The 16,408-nt window shown below is 55.2% G+C and overlaps 2 protein-coding genes and 1 pseudogene across 4 annotated transcripts; 2 read left to right on the forward strand and 1 right to left on the reverse strand.

Moving 5' to 3' along the window:
- Window positions 1–31: 31 nt before the first annotated feature.
- LGI3 (leucine rich repeat LGI family member 3) lies at window positions 32–7,142 on the reverse strand. The gene is made up of 8 exons (XM_007450563.1): window positions 6,761–7,142; window positions 5,817–5,888; window positions 4,957–5,028; window positions 4,556–4,627; window positions 4,384–4,455; window positions 3,559–3,728; window positions 3,242–3,406; window positions 32–1,168 (listed from the first exon to the last, which is right to left on the reverse strand). The coding sequence occupies exons 1-8, from the start codon at window positions 6,964–6,966 to the stop codon at window positions 351–353; spliced, it is 1,647 nt and encodes a 548-aa protein (XP_007450625.1). The 5' UTR covers window positions 6,967–7,142; the 3' UTR covers window positions 32–350.
- Window positions 7,143–12,005: 4,863 nt separating this feature from the next.
- On the forward strand, window positions 12,006–12,576 carry LOC103074568 (60S ribosomal protein L17 pseudogene; annotated as a pseudogene).
- Window positions 12,577–13,298: 722 nt separating this feature from the next.
- Window positions 13,299–16,002, forward strand: SFTPC (surfactant protein C). Of its 3 annotated transcripts, XM_007450566.1 has the most exons (6): window positions 13,299–13,410; window positions 14,158–14,316; window positions 14,659–14,781; window positions 15,012–15,122; window positions 15,473–15,620; window positions 15,808–16,002. In XM_007450566.1, the coding sequence occupies exons 1-5, from the start codon at window positions 13,369–13,371 to the stop codon at window positions 15,608–15,610; spliced, it is 573 nt and encodes a 190-aa protein (XP_007450628.1). In that variant the 5' UTR covers window positions 13,299–13,368; the 3' UTR covers window positions 15,611–15,620; window positions 15,808–16,002. The 3 variants fall into 3 exon arrangements, with proteins under 3 accessions (XP_007450628.1, XP_007450626.1, XP_007450627.1); XM_007450564.1 differs by lacking the exon at window positions 15,473–15,620 and having other exon boundaries at window positions 13,369–13,410; window positions 15,808–15,998; XM_007450565.1 differs by lacking the exon at window positions 15,808–16,002 and having other exon boundaries at window positions 13,369–13,410; window positions 15,012–15,130; window positions 15,460–15,610.
- Window positions 16,003–16,408: the final 406 nt, after the last annotated feature.

Here is a 16,408-nt window from a genome sequence, read left to right on the forward strand (position 1 = left end):
TCAGCCTCCAGCCCTCCCAGGACCCCTCCCTGGGCCAGAGCATGTGGAAGGCAGCAGAGCAAGGGAGGCTGCAGATGTGGTGTGGGGTGAACCGGCGTCCACATATGGGAGGGCACCAGGGGCTGGGTTGTCTGGTGCGTATACAAGACTTCATGCTGATTACAGTGGAAATTAAGTGGCATCCCTGGGCTAGAGTCCACGGTACGGTCCATGCTCACCGGGGGGATGTGTACGTGAGGGCATGTATGCAGGTTGGCTACATGTGTCTTCACACAGGCAAACATGCTGCTCACCCGGAGGCTCCGCCCAGCCTCCAGTGCTCCGAGGAACCCAGAGGCCTCGGACCCCCTCTAGGCACTGAGATCCACCACCACGTGTCGGTACACAAGTGTCTGTCCCTTGAAGCTGGGGGCCAGGAGCAGCTGGGCGTCCCCAGCAGGCATGTAGCAGAAGGCCCGAGGGGCCTGCACCGCCAGCTCCTGGAACCGCATAAACTTCTGCCGCCCCTCATCCCACTGGTAGATCTGTGTGAAGGAGAAGTCGCTGCCCAGGGCCAGGTAGCGGCGGCCACCCACCAGGAAGGGCTGCAGGGCCAGCGAGCCCCTGGAGGGCAGCGCCTGCACCTCGGAGAAGCGGGTGCCCTCCCAGCGCAGGATCTTGGAGTCGCCGATGTAGCGGCTGAGGCACAGGTAGCTGTCGCGACCTGCGCGGAAGTGTTTCACAGCCTGGGCATCAGGCACCTGGGTCACCTCGCCCTGGGCCACAAACTGCTTCTGGGTGCGACTCCACTGGTAGATGATGGGGGCCTGGGAGCTGCTGGACACAATTAGGCGTGGCTTGCCCTCTCCGTCTACAAATTCCAGGTCAGTGTCACGGTGCCAGGCATGCAGGGCCTGCTGGGAGTAGAAGCCGTTCTGGTGCCAGCGGTAGAGGCTGGTGGCCCCCGCCTTGGAGCTGTCAGCCACGGCAAAGTACCAGTCGCCATCGATGCGGAAGGCCTCGAGGTCATTGGGCTTGCGCACGCGCTGAGGGTCGATGTCCTGCAGCTTGGTGAAGCGCGTGGTGTTGGGGTCCCAGTGGTAAATGTAAGAGCCACCAAACAACTGGGCCACCACCACATACAGCTGGCTGTCCACCACCATCGGCTTGCAGTGCACTGCAGAGGGGGCTGCAGGATGGAGGGAAGCGAGTCAGGCAGCGTCAGGGGGCCCACCAGCCCCTGCCCCACGCCACACCCTCAGAAAAGAGGGTTGGTCCCTTCCAACGGTGGGCAAAGACTAAGTCTCTTTGCTACAGTATTCTCTCCCTGCTGAATATCCACTGGGTGCTCAAATGCTTTCTAATTGTCTCACAGCGAATAATCAATCTCAGCATCACCCTCCCTTTGCTCTTGACCCCAAGGTTCAAATATAAGCTGACACTGCGCACAGAGTAGGTGCTGCTAGATATCGACCGACTGTATAACCGTCATGTCCATTATTGAACTTTTATTGTGTACAGTCACTGTGCTAAGTGTGAACACATTGCCTCAATGAATCACGCTGAAATACACCCTATTATTTTGTAACTTCACACAGAAAGTAACTGAGGCTCGGAGTCTTAGTGACTTGCCCAAAGCTACCCCGCTGGCGAATGTCGAGGCAGGGGAAGGAGAAAGAGTTTGAACACAGCCACAGCTGGTGACAAAGCCTAGGTAAACAGAGCCTTGGAGCCTTGTGTATGAAAACACAATCCCCCAAGAGCTCCCACTTGTGAGAGGGCTTTTATATACAAGAACATCTGCACCACAACCAGATTGCCCGGACCCCTTCTCAGGCACCGGAGTCGTGTGTGGACACACTCTCGCCTCTGCTGGCGTCCCCAGTCATCACCTCTCCTCCCGGGCTTGCCAGCGCTGCTTTACCACCCTCCTCCTCCTCGTGACCCCACCTGTTTCCCAAGGGAAGCCTGTGCTGAGCCTCAGGCTCTGGCAGTCACCGCCCTGAGTCCTTTCCCCAGCCTTGGTCTGTGCACCCAGATGCTGATGACCCCCCCAGCTCCTGAGCAGCAGCTTAGACCCTCCTTCCCCCCACACCCACAAGCATCTCAAACTCTGGCTGGCCGAGACTGAGCTCCATATCTACCCCCAAACCTGTGTTCTTGATTTCAATTTGTGGCTCCACCCAGTCACCCCATCCTGAATCCTGGGAGCCATCCCCAACACTGCCGCCCTCTCCCTCACCCACCGCTGACCAGTCCCTAAGTCCTGTCAACCCTCCCTTCTGCTTTCTCATACAGTTTGTGTAAGATTGGTATTATTTCTTCCTTAAATGTTTGATGGAATTCACCATCTGGCCCTGGAGTCTTCTTTGGGAGAAGGGTTTTTTATACAACGCCTTCAAGTTCTTTCATAGATGCAGGGCAATTTAAACTTTCTGTTTCCTTTTGTGTCAGTTCAATCCCCCCTTATTCTACCTCTCCATCTACACTGCTGCTGTCCCAGTCCAGGCTCCAGCTGAACCCCTTCTGGTGTGCCCACCTGTCTTGCTTCATGCCTAGCACTCTCCACACTGCTCACAGAGGGAATTTTCCAAACTACAGATTGGATTGATTCATACACTCTGCTCAGAACCTGTCAATGGCCTGGTCCTCATCTCTCTCGGGTCTCGTCTGCCACTCTCCACCTTGAACATTATGCTGTCATCCTGTGAGCTGCTAACAGTTTACACGTGCATGCTCTCGCATGCTAAGCTGTTGCACACCTTCTTGACTTTGCTCATGCTGTTCCCTCTGCCAGAATACCCTTCCCACATTTTTTCTCCTGGCTAAGTCTCCCTCAGCCTTCTAGACTCAGCTTAAACTCAGTGGATCCCAAACTGAGCTCACTGGCCACTCCTATATCTTCCTTAGTTCTCTGGCACCGTCCAGCTACTTAAGCCAGGATCCTGGACATCACTCCTCCCTCTCCCTCATCCTTCAAGATTCAGCTTAAGCATCTACTCCACCAGGAAGCCTTGCTTGATTGCCCAGGGTAGGCCTCTCCTTTGTGCTCCCAGAGCATTGTGGTCATATCTTCCTCCTAACACCTACATACTATCTGGATGTTATGTGTGTATGTGTCAGCCTCCCCCCAAAGACTAGAAAGTTCGTATGTGCAGAGACCATGTTTCATCTATCCTTCTATCTATAGGAACTCAATGAACAGGAACAATGGAGCCCACCCCACCATAAGGACCACCGCAACCAGGCCAGGCACAGATACCTGGGATTCTATCATAGTCGCGAAGCTGCCTTTCAACGTAGTCCCACTTGAGGATGGTGCAAGCGCTGGCTCCTGGCTGGGCCAAAGCCAAATAGAGGTCACTGGAGTAAAGGAAGGGCTCGGCCGACACCGCTGGGAAGGACAGGGTCTGGTACAGCACGAAATCTGCAGGGATGGGTCGGGCGGGGGTGTGGTGGTTAGGGAGAAGGGTAAGAGCTTTCTGGGTGGTGAGGGTTACTCGACTGGCAAGGCAGGGTGCTGGGAGCCTCCCTGGGGAGGCCCAGCCTGATGCCCGAAGTGGGGCACCTTCTTCCTACCTGTGGTGATGCAGTCGAACTCCCGCAGCGGCAGATCCTGCACCTTGTGCTCTTGGAAGCGGGGCGGGCTGGCGCAGTAGATGGGCGCCACCGTGGTGTTGGTGTGTGCCAGCCACTCCACCAGCCACTTCACCTTGCAGTCACAGTTGAGCGAGTTGCCCCGCAGGTCCCTGGATCATGAGGGTAATGGAGGGGACACAGAGAGGGACAGGCTCCCAGCTGCTCTGCCCACCCAGGCCATCTAGGTTTTCAGAAGTAGATATTGTCAAGGCTGCTGTTGGTTGCTCATGTGGCATCTTTGTGCCAGTTAGGAAAATGTTCCCCTTGGGGTGGGTGCAGCCCCGTGGACACGTGCTTGGCCAGCAGAGTGCGGGCTGAGTTTCATCCCCTACTTGCCTCCTTGGCCAGGTGCCTTTTGCAGTGTATGACCTGCACAACTATCTGTTGCATCCCAATTCCTCCAAACCTTCCACAATCCAGGGCTTTTGCTTTCTTATAGAAATACCGATCAGTGACTGTGGCTATGCTATCAGACTTTAACATAGATTTAAATCAAACATAGATTTTAAGAGCGCATGTTTTAAAAAACATATATACATAACGTCTCGTGTGCATTTTAAGAGGGCCCACAGACGCCTTGAAGAACCCCAACTTGAAAGGCTGCCAATCTATATATAACTCAACCTAGACTTCTCCCCGCCCCAAACCCAAACCCTCCCAGCCTGTCAAGACCTTATGATCTTCCCAATTCTGGCTCCCACACCCCTCCCTCCAGGGACGTGTCCCTCTGTGCCATTGTCAAAAGAAGTAGGACTCAGGACTTACAAGTCACTCAGGATGTCCAGGGGCCGAAAGATGTCTCTAGGCAGTGTCTGCAGGTTATTGTTGGCCAGTGAGCTGCAAGAGAGACCCCTGGGTCATCTGAAGATCGTGACCGAAGCCAAAGGCCACAGGAGACAGGGGGCTTTGGTCTGGTGTACGAGTGTGATGTACTCACAGGTGTGTCAAAGACTTGAGTCCTCTGAAGGTGAACTTGGAAAGTGCCCAGATGTCATTGTTCTCAATGAAGCTGGAGAAAATGAGAACTTGTCTCAGCCACCAGTCGGGATCCCAGACCCTCGACCACCTACTTCCCATGCCCCACCTAGATTCCAGCCCATGACCCTAAGACAGGCTTCCATTCTGAATCTGGTGACATTAAGTCTGTGGTGACAGGGCAACCAGGCGGGATGGTTTAGGCAGAGGGATGGATGAAATGACCTTCTGCTTGGGCCCTGCAGTCAGAGGATTCAAGGGCTCTCACCCCCTCACCTCCCCCCAGCCCTCCTCACTCCCCCTCCCCCTCCCCCTCAGCCCTCCTCCCTTCCACTTCCCAATTCCCCTTTCCTTCCCACACACAGGTACTGCAGGTGAGACAGTCCTGTGAAGGCATTGTCTCCAATCAGCGTAAACTTGTTGGAATTGAGTAACCTGCAGAGACAAAGGTGGATTAGAGCTTCCAATGGCACACCTGCCTCACCAGCCCCCAGCCGGCTGCCTCACCCCCGGGCCATGCCTCCCACCCTTGGGACCCCAGCAGAGAACCCCAGAGCAGCCTGGGCGGCAGGTCCAGGCAGGAGCCTGCTCTGGTCCCAGAAGCTCCCAGGGTCCCTATTTACTCCTAGGGTAAGAACAGCCAGGGGCAGACCTTTCCTGTCAAGCTGGGTCCTTCCCCACTGCTCTGTCTCCCACCCTCACCCCAGCTCTCTCCAGTCCCTCCCAGATGGATGGCAAGTTTGAGGATAACCACATATATTCTCTCCTGCAACTGGGGCTTCAAACATAAACAGCCCCGTCTTCCCTCCCTTTCAGTCCCCCAGCCTTTTCTTCAGAACCTGATCCCTGGGGTCACTTGTCTCTAAGATGAGCTCTCTCCCCTGCAGTGTCCACCCTCTGGCACCAACCTAAGTTATTGCACCCAATTCTTTGGGATCTGCAGAGGAGGAAAGTCCATTCCTAACTGGGCCCCAAATACCCGCTTCTTTGCTTTTGTGGGCAACCCCCATCTTCCTTCCCCAAAACTGCAGGTCTCTGCAACCCTCCTGACTCCCCGCTGCTTCAGTTTGTGGCTCTCTCATTGGAGAAAAAGTAAGGGACACCTGCCTCTTAACCTCCAAAGGCTACTCACAACCTCTCCGCTCTCCCCAGTCCAGGATCTGCCCCTTCCCCTGCCCGCCCCCACCCCTCCCCGCCCTCCTTCAGCAAGGCTCTGTCCATACAGGAACTGCAGCAGTGGCAGGTGAGAAAATGCTCCATCCTGGATCTCCGAAAAGGCAGCATTCACCAGCGTCCTGCAGGGGACACCTGAGTCAGTACCGAGGGGAGTATGCAAGGACTCTGCTGGGGTGGCACGAGGTGGACAGGGCAATGGTTTCTGCATACCCTCGCCCTGGAAACTCCCCCTGTCACCTGGCTCCTCCCCCAACTTGAGGCTGTCTTTCCCTTCTCACAAGCTGCCTGCCTTCCTCATCATCCTCCCCTCCTGCCTCTCTGAGCACTAAGGACCTCAGCCCAAAGAAGGTTCCATTACCCGCACCTTCTCCATCATCCAGACACCCACCGTGTGCTGGGTACTGTTGAGGGATGGGGCACTGGGATGGGGGTGGTGGATTAGCATCTTGCTCTCAAGGACCACACAGCCTGTCTAGTTCCTGAGGCTGCTTGCTGCAAGTGACAGGCTGGCTGGCCCCGTGCAGAGTGGCTGGCGAGACCAGTGGCAGGCATCTGCCTGTGCCAGGGCACTGTAGGAATGTATCTCACTTCCACCCCTCCCCCTGCTGCCACCCTTCCCCCACAAGAAGTCTTCTGTCCTTGGTGTGACATCACAGGCAGGGGCCCCCATGCTCATGTAAACAACCCCCTCCCTCCAAGTCCAGAGCCCTGCACACAGTAGGTCTCATTGATGCTGATGGTGGTGATGATTCATTCTTGGCCATAAACACCAGCTTTCCCAGCCACGGCTGCTGACCCTGCATGACTGCAGAACTCCCAGCCAGGGCTGATGCCTGAATCTCCAGTCCTGAGGACCCCCTGGAGCCCTCCTGGTCCCCACACTTTGTAGAGATGGAGCAGGGGTTCTCCCCACCCACTCCCAGAGCAGGTTTTTGCCTTCCTCCCCTCTCAAGTTCTCCCACCCCACCCCACCCCACCCCAGAGAACTCACAGAGAGATGACCTCGGAGGGCAGGTTCCTGGGCACTGCCTTAGAGTCCACGCAGAAGGCGGTGTCCCTGGTGCAGGAGCAGCTGGGCGGGCACGGGGGCGTCTTGGGGGGCCTCTTGGCGCCGACTTGCAGCATTAGGCAGAGGCCCAGCGTGGACAGCGCCAGCAGCCTGAGCCCCGAGCCCAGCCTGGCCCGAAGCCCCGCCATGCTGCCTGCGAGCTCCCGCCCCACCACTCTCGGCCACCCCGCGCGGGCGCCACAGGCAGCCGCTGCCGCAGCTAGGGCCCCAGCTGCCCGCAGCGGAGAGCGACTCCTCGGGCCCTCGGGCGCCGGCGGCCGTTCCCTCCCCTGCTCGCTCCCGCGAGCCGAGCCCTCGGAGAGATGCAAAGATGCGCGGAGCCCGGGGCGAGCCGAGGGCTGACCGGCTGGGAGTACGCGGACTGCGGCGGGCGGCGGGGGCGCGCTGGGCGGAGCGGGGAGTCCCGGCGGGGAGTAGCCACTGAAAGGAGTGGTTGCGGCCCCGGCCGCTGCACACCCTGCGGGCGGTCTCTGGGGCCATCTGCTCGTGGCTGTGCGTGAGTGCGTGTGTGCGAGGTCTCCTTGTGCATCCTGCACGCGTGCACACCGGTCTCTGCACGGACACAGGCACAGGCACATATTCCTCCGGGCAGGCATTTCTGCGCTATGTATAGATCCATGAACCTCTGTGTACCTGTGCGTATGTCTTGGCGCTCAGCGGCCTCTAAGCAGAGTTCATGTGCATGTCATGTGTCATAAGTGACATGTGTGTATCGGTGTTCACGTCTCCACAGGCTAGTAAACAGAATGTGCCTTTGTGTCTGTGGGAGCTGAAAGGGGAAATATCACTGGAGCTGGAATGGGAATGTGTGGAATTCCAGAACATTCCTCACTAAATAACCACAGCCTGTTGGAGCTGGAAACGGCCTTGGACATTTCCAGTCCAGCCCTTTGTTTAACAAACGAGGAAACTGAAGCCCGCATCAGGAGGAAAGCAGCCCAGCTTGATATCACATCTACTACGTGCTGTGTACTCTACTTACTTGATCGCCTCAACCTTCTGAGGTCTTTGATATTAATCCCCTTCTACAGATGAGAAAAGTGAGGCCCGTAGTACCCGAAGAAGAAAGTGACAAGAGCAGGGATTTAAATCCACCTGCCCAGCTCCAAAGTCCACAGCCGTTCTACACCAGGGTTTTTCAAAGTCTGGTCCAGGGAGCCCAGAGGCCCTTGAGAACCTTCCAGGGAGTCTTTGAGGTCCAAACAGTTTTCCTAACAGTGTTAAGACATTATTTGTCCTTTTCACTTTCATGCTCTTATAGAAGTACCCTGGAATTTTCCAGAGGTATCTTCTATTAAACTGAATTAACAAAATTAAAGAAATTTCCAAAAATGTAAAACAATGACACTCTGCTCCCTAATATTTATGCTTTGTAAAACAGTTAATCTCATTAAAAAATTTTATGTTATGTATGTTATAACATAGAATGGGTTTATCATTGCTATTTTCATTAAATTAATTCATATTTTAAAATTTCTCAGTAAATATCAATGTGGTAAATATCAATAGGTATAACCCACATAAACAAAAGCACTTTGGGGTCCTCGCTACTTTTTTAAAGAGTGTTAAGGGGTCCTGCAGCCAAAAAGTTTGAGAACTGCTGCTCTATACTGTGTTATTTCCCAGGGGTGTGGAGGGGGTGTTTGATTGTCCCAAGAGCTCGCAGGTGCAGTCAGTTGGCTGGGCTGCCAGTTCAGTGCTCTTTCCATTATAGTCCAGGAAACCGAGATCGCTAGGTATAAGATGCTTCCCCAGCTGTCCCCAGCCTCTGCTAGCAGGGGATTCTCTGGTCTGAGCTTAAGTCCATGTTCTCCCAGCCAGGGATGCCCCTGACCTTGGATGCTCACTGGCTACTGCCCATCCAGCTGCCCGTGCTGCCCTCCCCATGCCAGCTTGTGGGAAGACAAGCAGTGGGGGTGGGGAGAGTGGCTGGGGCAGCTGGGCAACCATTCCCCCCCCCACCCCCGTCCCTGGCACGGCTCTGCCCAGCACACAAAGGGCAGAGTGAATCTTGTTCATCCCCTGCGGCTGAGGGGCTGGAAGGAGGCACAAACAGGAGTGGCTGCCATGGGGTTCTCCATCACCCACATTCTCAGAGAGGTTTAACTCAGAGACAGACAGAAAGGGGGAGTCTGGGTCCTATTCTTTCCTCTCTGTTTTTTTAAAGATTTATTTATCTATTTTTATTTTGGTTGCGTTGGGTCTTAGTTGCGGCACATGGGATCGTCGTTGAGGCATGTGGGATCTTTCGTTGTGGCGCGTGGGCTTCTCTCTAGTTGTGGCGTGCCGGTTTTCTCTTCTCTAGTGTGGCACACAGGCTCCATGGCTCGTGGGCTCTAGTTGTGGTGTGCCGGTTCCAGAGCGCGTGGTCTCTGTAGTTTGCGGCACATGGGCTCTCTAGTTGAGGCGCACGAGCTAGTAGTTGTGGCACAGGCTTAGCTGCCCCGTGGCATGTGGGATCTTAGTTCCCTGACCAGGGATCAAACCCGCGTCCCCTGCATTGAAAGACGGATTCTTTATCACTGGACCACCAGGGAAGTCCCTGATCCTATAGTAGTTGTGCACAGGCTTAGCTGCCCCGTGGCATGTGGGATCTTAGTTCCCTGACCAGGGATCAAACCCGCGTCCCCTGCATTGAAAGACGGATTCTTTATCACTGGACCACCAGGGAAGTCCCTGATCCTACCCTTTTTTTCTTTTTCTTTTTTTTTTTTTAAGAATACTCTCCAGCCCTAAAGCTCCACAAATTTTGCTTCCAATTTCTGACCATTTAAAAAAATTATTTCTTTATTTGGCTGTGTCGGGTCTCAGTTGCGCCATCCGGGATCTTCGTTGTGGCATTTGGAATCTTTTGTTGGGAAGGAATCTTTCCTTGTGATGCGCGGGCTCTTCGGTGCAGCGCAAGGGCTTCTCTCTAGTTATGGCATGAGGGCTCCGGAGTGCATGGGCTCAGTAGTTGCAGCACGCAGGCCCGGCCTGTGGGATCTTAGTTCCCCAACCAGGGATCGAACCTGTGTCCCCTGCATTGGAAGGCGGATTCTTAACCACTGGATCACCAGGGAAGTCTCCGTCTGGGTCCTAGAGGTGAGAAGAGGTGCCCTGGCGATGCAGTAGATGATGATAGTCATGAAGATTGGACTTTCACATCGTGATGTCATTGGATCCTCACAACAGCTTGGAGAGGGGGGCAGGACAGGCTGTATTAGACCCATTTCGCAGATGAACACACTAAAGCCAAGAAAAGCAGAATGACTTATTCAAAGTCCCAGAGCTGAGCTGGCCAGTGAAGCACTGAGGACATACTGAAGGAGTAAACTACTGACCCCTCACCAGGAGCCGCCCCCATGTTTGGTGACAGTCTTAGTATCATTGAAGAGAGTTACATGTTGGCTGCGTGCATGCTCCTTGCCCTGAGGGAAGCCTCAGGAAAGCACGGTCTCAGGGCTGGTCCCAGGGCCGGCAGGCTTTTTGAGAAGAAAGACAACCAAAAAAACCCATGTAGCTGATGGGGACAGCAGTGCCTGCTAAGTGGCAGATGAAAGTGCATCAGGAAGGCTAGGCGATCTTGGAGGAGGGAGGGGGCGCCGTAGGCTGGGGTGGTGAGCACAGATGGGGTGTCATTGGTTCTTGTGTGGCCTTTTAGGGTCGGTGGTATTCAGAGAAGTAAAGAGGCCTTGAAGGTGCGTTTTCCAGGAAGGAGAAATGGCCTAAGTAAAGGCCAAAAATGTGAAAAGCCTGCAGCAGAGGGCTGGTGTGGGGGACGAGGTGACAGCCATGCATGCCCAGCGAAAGGTCCTGCCCCCATTCCTGAGAAGGAAGACAAGAAACCTCTACCAGGTCAGTGCCAGCATCTGAACTTCCCTTATGAAACTTGAGATCACCCTTCCTTCCCCAACCTCCAAATAGGCAAAAACAAGTTAAAAAAGAAAGAAGAAAGAAAGAAAAAAACAAAGTTGTAAGAACCACAGTCTAAGGGCAGCCTGCAGGGGAGACTGAGGACCCAAGAGAGCAGAGGCTTCTTTCCAAGAAAGAGATCCCTTTCCCAGCAGCCAGGGATGATGGCAAGCCCTAAGCACAGCACCTGCTCAGAACAAGCCCCACAGCTGGACTATGTGCCCCCTGCCCCAGATGCCCACAGGGACCCCCGAGATGCTTGCCATTCTCCTTGGTTCTCCGGCTGGCCCGCTGCCCACCTGGCTCAGGTCCAGTATTCGTGAGTCAGCCAATCAGTCCCAGTGTTGCCAGGACAACCGGGGGCGGGAATGGGGGCCCTGGGGCGGGCAGGGGTGGGCCCTGCAGGCAGGCTGTCTCCTGCATCTGGCACCTGCACGCAGCTGAAGCTGCGCACAGTTGAGAGGAGGATGCCTCTTCCCCCTTTCTCCCTGGAGCCCCCTCCCCCTCTTTCACTCCTCCTAGGACACTTGCTGCTAGAGGCTTAGGCAAATATTTAAAGTGGCAGCTGGGGGGTGAGTTGGGGGGGGAAACAAACACTTCTGTCCCTCTCTCCTTCTCTGAGCTTCTTGAGATGCCATGCCATTGTGCAACCTGGAGGCTGAAGGCTCTCCAGCTGGAGAGGGGGTCCTTGTGGGGACACGGGAGCCTGCAAGGGCTGGAGTGTTGGGGGCGAGCTCATGACTGAAGGGCAGGGCCAAGGTGCGAGGGGGCCCCAGCAAGGGACAGGAATTGGGGTGAAGTGTTGGAGTTCAAGTACAAGGAGGACAGGGGGTGAGGCCAAGAGAGGAGTGAGGTGTGGGGCTCTGACTTAACACTCGCGTGGAAGTTGAGAGGTGGAGGCGCTGTAGGGACCACCTGGCCCAGCAAGAGGAGGGAGCCCAAGAGAAAGGATGCAGCCATTAGTCGACGTGGTTTAGTACAACAAAACAACAGAGATGGTTTTGGGCAAAGAGGCAGGAAAGAGGTAGAGAAGAGAAGATCCAGAAAGTAGTTCATATCTGGGTGAGTAGCGTTCTCAGGGCAAGTATAGGATCAGAGGATATAGAAAGAAGAGTGTCGAGAGGGTAGGGTGCGAGGCAGCACCAAGCAGGTGGGCTGATTCAGGGACGATGGGGACCCCATCAGTCACCACCCTCAGCCCTGTGCAAGGCTGTCTGGGACTAAGTGTCAGGCATGGAACTGCTCTCATAAGCCTCCAGCTTGGTCTCTGAAAATGGTTTGCTATTCACTTGATACAGAAAATGCCACAGAATCATGCAAATCCAAAAGTTCAAATCTCCGTGTTCATTTTAGGAACATCTGTGAAACTGCTCAGGCTATCGAGGGTATGCACATCCAAAAAGCCACCAAGTATTTGAACGATGTCACTTTGCAGAAGCAATGTGCGCTGTTCCCTTGTTACAGTTGTGGAGCTGGTAGGTGTGCTCAGGCCAAACACACCTTGTTACAATTTTGGGGCTGGACATAGGGTCGGCGGTTCAAAAAGAGTGTGGAATTTTGCTGCACATGCTTAAAAATGCAGACAGTGATGCTGAACTGAAGAGTTTAGATGTGGATTCTCTGGTCATCAAGCACATGCAGGTGAACAAGCTCCCACAGTGCAGCACAGAACTTCACAGAGCTCACGGTCGGATTAACCCCTATAGGATACCCCCCGCCGCGTGGAGATGATCCTCCCTAAAAAAAAAGAGCAGATGGTTCCTAAACCCGAAGAGAAGGTTGCACAGAAGAGAAAGCTGTCCCAGAAGAAACTGAAGAAACAAAAACATGTGGTCTGGAAATAAATTCAGCATAAAATAAATGCAAATAAAAGTAAAAGCAGGTTAGGAAAAAAAAAAAAAAAGCCTTCAGCTTATGAACAAGCCTATGCCAAAGAAAGAAAAACTGTGTGTTAGTAAGCATTTATAACCAGAGGGGACAGTGTTCAGAATCTGGGCAAGAATGACTGGGGGCATGTCTGAGGTTAGGTACGAAATGTGTGGGAGGAGGTGAGGCAGATACTTGAAGTGAAAATCTGATGCTCTCAGAGAATTTATGAACCATTTATGAACACCCACACTGATGCCAAAGCACCCCATGCCTTTAGTACTGTCCCTGCGGGTCCACAGGGGCTCCCCTTCCTGGAGCTCAGCCCTATGCTTAGGGGAAATTCTGTTGGGAAATGTGGTGGACCCATTGGGTCAGACCCTTGGTTGCCTAAGAGGTTCAGCCTGGCAGAAGAACAGGAAAAGCCAAAGGGCTGCAGGGGCAGGTGCCAGCAAGAATGGCGGGCACGGCAGCAAGACACCCACGGTGAGAGGTGTAGATTGCCCAAGGGCAGGTTTGCTCACCTTACCCAACTTTGCTCTCGCTGGGGCCAAGAGGACTCATGTGCCAGCGCGAAGGGCCCTTAGGCACTCTTGCAGCTAGCTTATCGGGGCCTCGGCTCTGGAGGACCAGGAACAAACAGGCTTCAAAGCTGAGGGCTTGGCTGGCAGACAGGGCCTGGGTCTTTCACCTATGTCCCCTCTCTCTCCTGGCACATATAAGACCCTAGTCACACTTGGAGATGAGGAGGGGAAGGTGTCTACCGCGAGATGGATGTGGGCAGCAAAGAGGTCTTGATGGAGAGCCCACCGGTGAGTTTGATCGTGTGTGTGCGCGTGTATGCGGGAGTGTATCTGTGTGTAGTGGGCCCTACCTCCTCCAACCTCTGGGCCTGTTTCCTCATCCAGATTCATTCACTCAATTAACTTAGGACTGTGCTAAATCAAGATAAGGACACCAACTACTAAGACAGAGACCCTTGGAGAGATAGACTCGTCAGCCACTAATTCCCATATGAGGGGCTGTGAGTCACCACAGGGGTCAGTGAAAAGGGCTGTAGAAAGCACTGGGTAAGGAGCTACTACTCGGGAGATCACAGGAAGCTTCGCAGAGAAAATAACATTTGAGCTGGCTCCAGAGGAACTAGTTGGAGCTCACCAGCTTGAGAAGAAGGAAGGCATTGCAGGAAGAAGGGATAGTATGCATAAAGGCATGGATGGGGGGGCGCGGGGCAGGACAGAGAGGGACTGGGCATGGTTGGGATGCCAGAGGTCTGGAGGAAACAGCAGGAGATGAGACTGGTGAAACAGTCTCTCTTGGTGAGTCTCAAGCCAGTGAGTCTCAAGCCAGACCTCACTTCTAAGCATCTATGGGTTTGTTGGAATCCAGGCCCCCTCCTCCAGGAAGCCTTCTCCGATCTCCTCAGCCCTTCTCTGCATGTCCATAGCATTGGTTGTTCAGCCTCGGGAGAGTGTGGGAAGGTGTCCTGGCTGTGCAGGGAGAAGAAAGGGCATCCTCATGACCTCACACCTGTCTCCCTCCCTGCCCCACCACGTCAGGACTACTCAGCAGTCCCTGGGGACCGGTTCCAAATCCCCTGCTGTCCTGTGAAGATCAAACGCCTTCTCATCGTGGTCGTGGTGGTGGTCCTTGTGGTCGTGGTGATTGTAGGGGCCCTGCTCATGAGTCTTTACATGAGCCAGAAACATACTGAGATGGTGAGCAGGCCTGGGATGGGGTGGGCAGTGGGTACAGGGCAGGCCAGACAAAGGCCCTGGGATGGGGTGGACAGATAGCAAATTGCCCAAGGGGAATGAGGGGAGGAGGCAAGTGGCACCTCAGGGAAGGACAGAGGTGGGAACAGGGTGGCAAATCTGGCCTGGGCTTTTTCACCAGGCCCCTGCCCCACGGTGGGATGACCTGTTCCCTCCAGCACCTGGTTCCACTTGGCCTCTCTGAGCTCCCAGGGAAGAAAAAATTGCATTTGAGTAAAGAGGACTGAGGGTGGGCATGATGAGTGGGGAAAGAGGAATGCCAGGCAGCACTATGCCCTCCCCTAGGTCTTAGAGATGAGCATCGCGGGGCCGGAAGCCCAGCAACGCCTGGCCCTGAGTGAGCGTGTGGGAACCACTGCCACCTTCTCCATTGGCTCCACTGGCATCGCGGTGTATGACTACCAGAGGGTGGGTGTGCCTGGACCTCTTGACCCTAGGGCTAGACTGTGCTTAGACCTATGCAGCTGTGGACTCGTACATGTCCACCTCTCCCCACCCCCACCAGCACTTTTGCCTGAGCCCTAGATTCCAGTATGACTCCCTCCCGTCCCCAACCTAGAGGGAGATGGCCAAGGACCAGAGTTAGGAGTGAGCTAGGCAGCGCCTTCCCGAACCAACTCTGGGGTTCCTGTGCTCAGCTCCTGATTGCCTACAAGCCAGCCCCGGGAACCTGTTGCTACGTCATGAAGATGGCTCTGCAGAGCATCCCAAGTCTTGAGGCTCTCACTAGAAAACTCCAGAACTTCCAGGTGGGTGTGTGGGTAAGAAAGAGTGGGCTGTCTCCCTCCCAGAGCTGCTATGAGGAGCATTGAAGATGATGGTTCTTTGTCACCTGTAAAGCGCTGCTCATCGTGGACTGCCAGGTGAATGCCCTCCTGGGATTTCCCTGCACCAAACCTTTCCTACCCATTTACCATCCCCACACCACAGCCAAGCTGCTGGCCTCAGCTGAGCCCACACACCCGCTGGGGGCTTCTGACTCCAGCACAGCCCCTTCTTTACTCAGAGAGATTGCCTGACACACCTGAGGTCCCACAATAAGGGCCGCAGGTGAGACAGAAACTCAGTTCCCAGCCTCCAAATCAGGTGCTCCTTCCAGGCCGAGCCCTCAGTACCTACCTCTAAGCTGGGCCAGGAGGAGGGCCGTGACGCCAGCTTGGCATCCTCCGGGGACCTGGCCTTCCTGGGCAGCACCGTGAGCACCCTGTGTGGCGAGGTGCCCCTCTACTACATCTAGGACCCATCAGGTGAGCAGGTGTGACCTCCAGGGCACTGGAGCAACAGTGGCCCAGGATGGTCATGTCAGCTGACCAGGCACTGGGGGAACCACGGAGGCGGGGTCACCTACAGAGCTCAGGGGAGGGAAGGTTCACAGACACCACCACCCCACGTCTCTCTCCCTCACGTAATAAACAGTGTTCCTTTGCTTCGCAGGGCCTCAGCAAGGGACAGGAAAGCTCCAGGACCAAAGGGTCTTGGGCAGACAGGCAGGAAGCCGCTCCTGCCAATACCACTGGGACTGGTCCTGGAGAAATGGGAGCTGTGGGGAGAGGTGGGCAGAGGAAGCAGCTCCCAGGACCCAAGGGGGTTCCTACGCCAAAGAATAAAGCAGCCTGATTGAAAAACGAAGGGTGTACCTCGTCTATCCTCTCACATGCCTCAGTCCCGCGCTTGGTGGGGGCCAGCCGGGGGAAGGCTAGGGCCTTGGGCACGCCAAGCGGGCTTTCCCATTCTCCCCCGGTCCCAGGGTGATGAGGCGAGGGGACTGGGGAGCAATCCGCGGGCTTCAGGCGCCCTCCAGTGGCGTCTCCCGAGGGAGGGAGCGAGACGGAGACGGCGAGAGACAGGACAGAACTAGAAGGACAGGGACCGAGATGGGAGAGCGCGAGGGTCCGAGAAAGGCAGAGAGCGAGAGCCGCAGGCGGGGAAACACGGCCCAAAATCGGGGAACGGAGCGAGGCGGAGACGGCACGATTGACCCGACGGCGTGTTCCGCGGCCCGGGAGGGGCGCCGGGCCGGACACCCCGGGGCCCG

Source organism: Lipotes vexillifer, unplaced genomic scaffold (assembly GCF_000442215.2).
Source record: "Lipotes vexillifer unplaced genomic scaffold, Lipotes_vexillifer_v1.1 scaffold567, whole genome shotgun sequence".
NCBI lineage: Eukaryota > Metazoa > Chordata > Mammalia > Artiodactyla > Lipotidae > Lipotes > Lipotes vexillifer.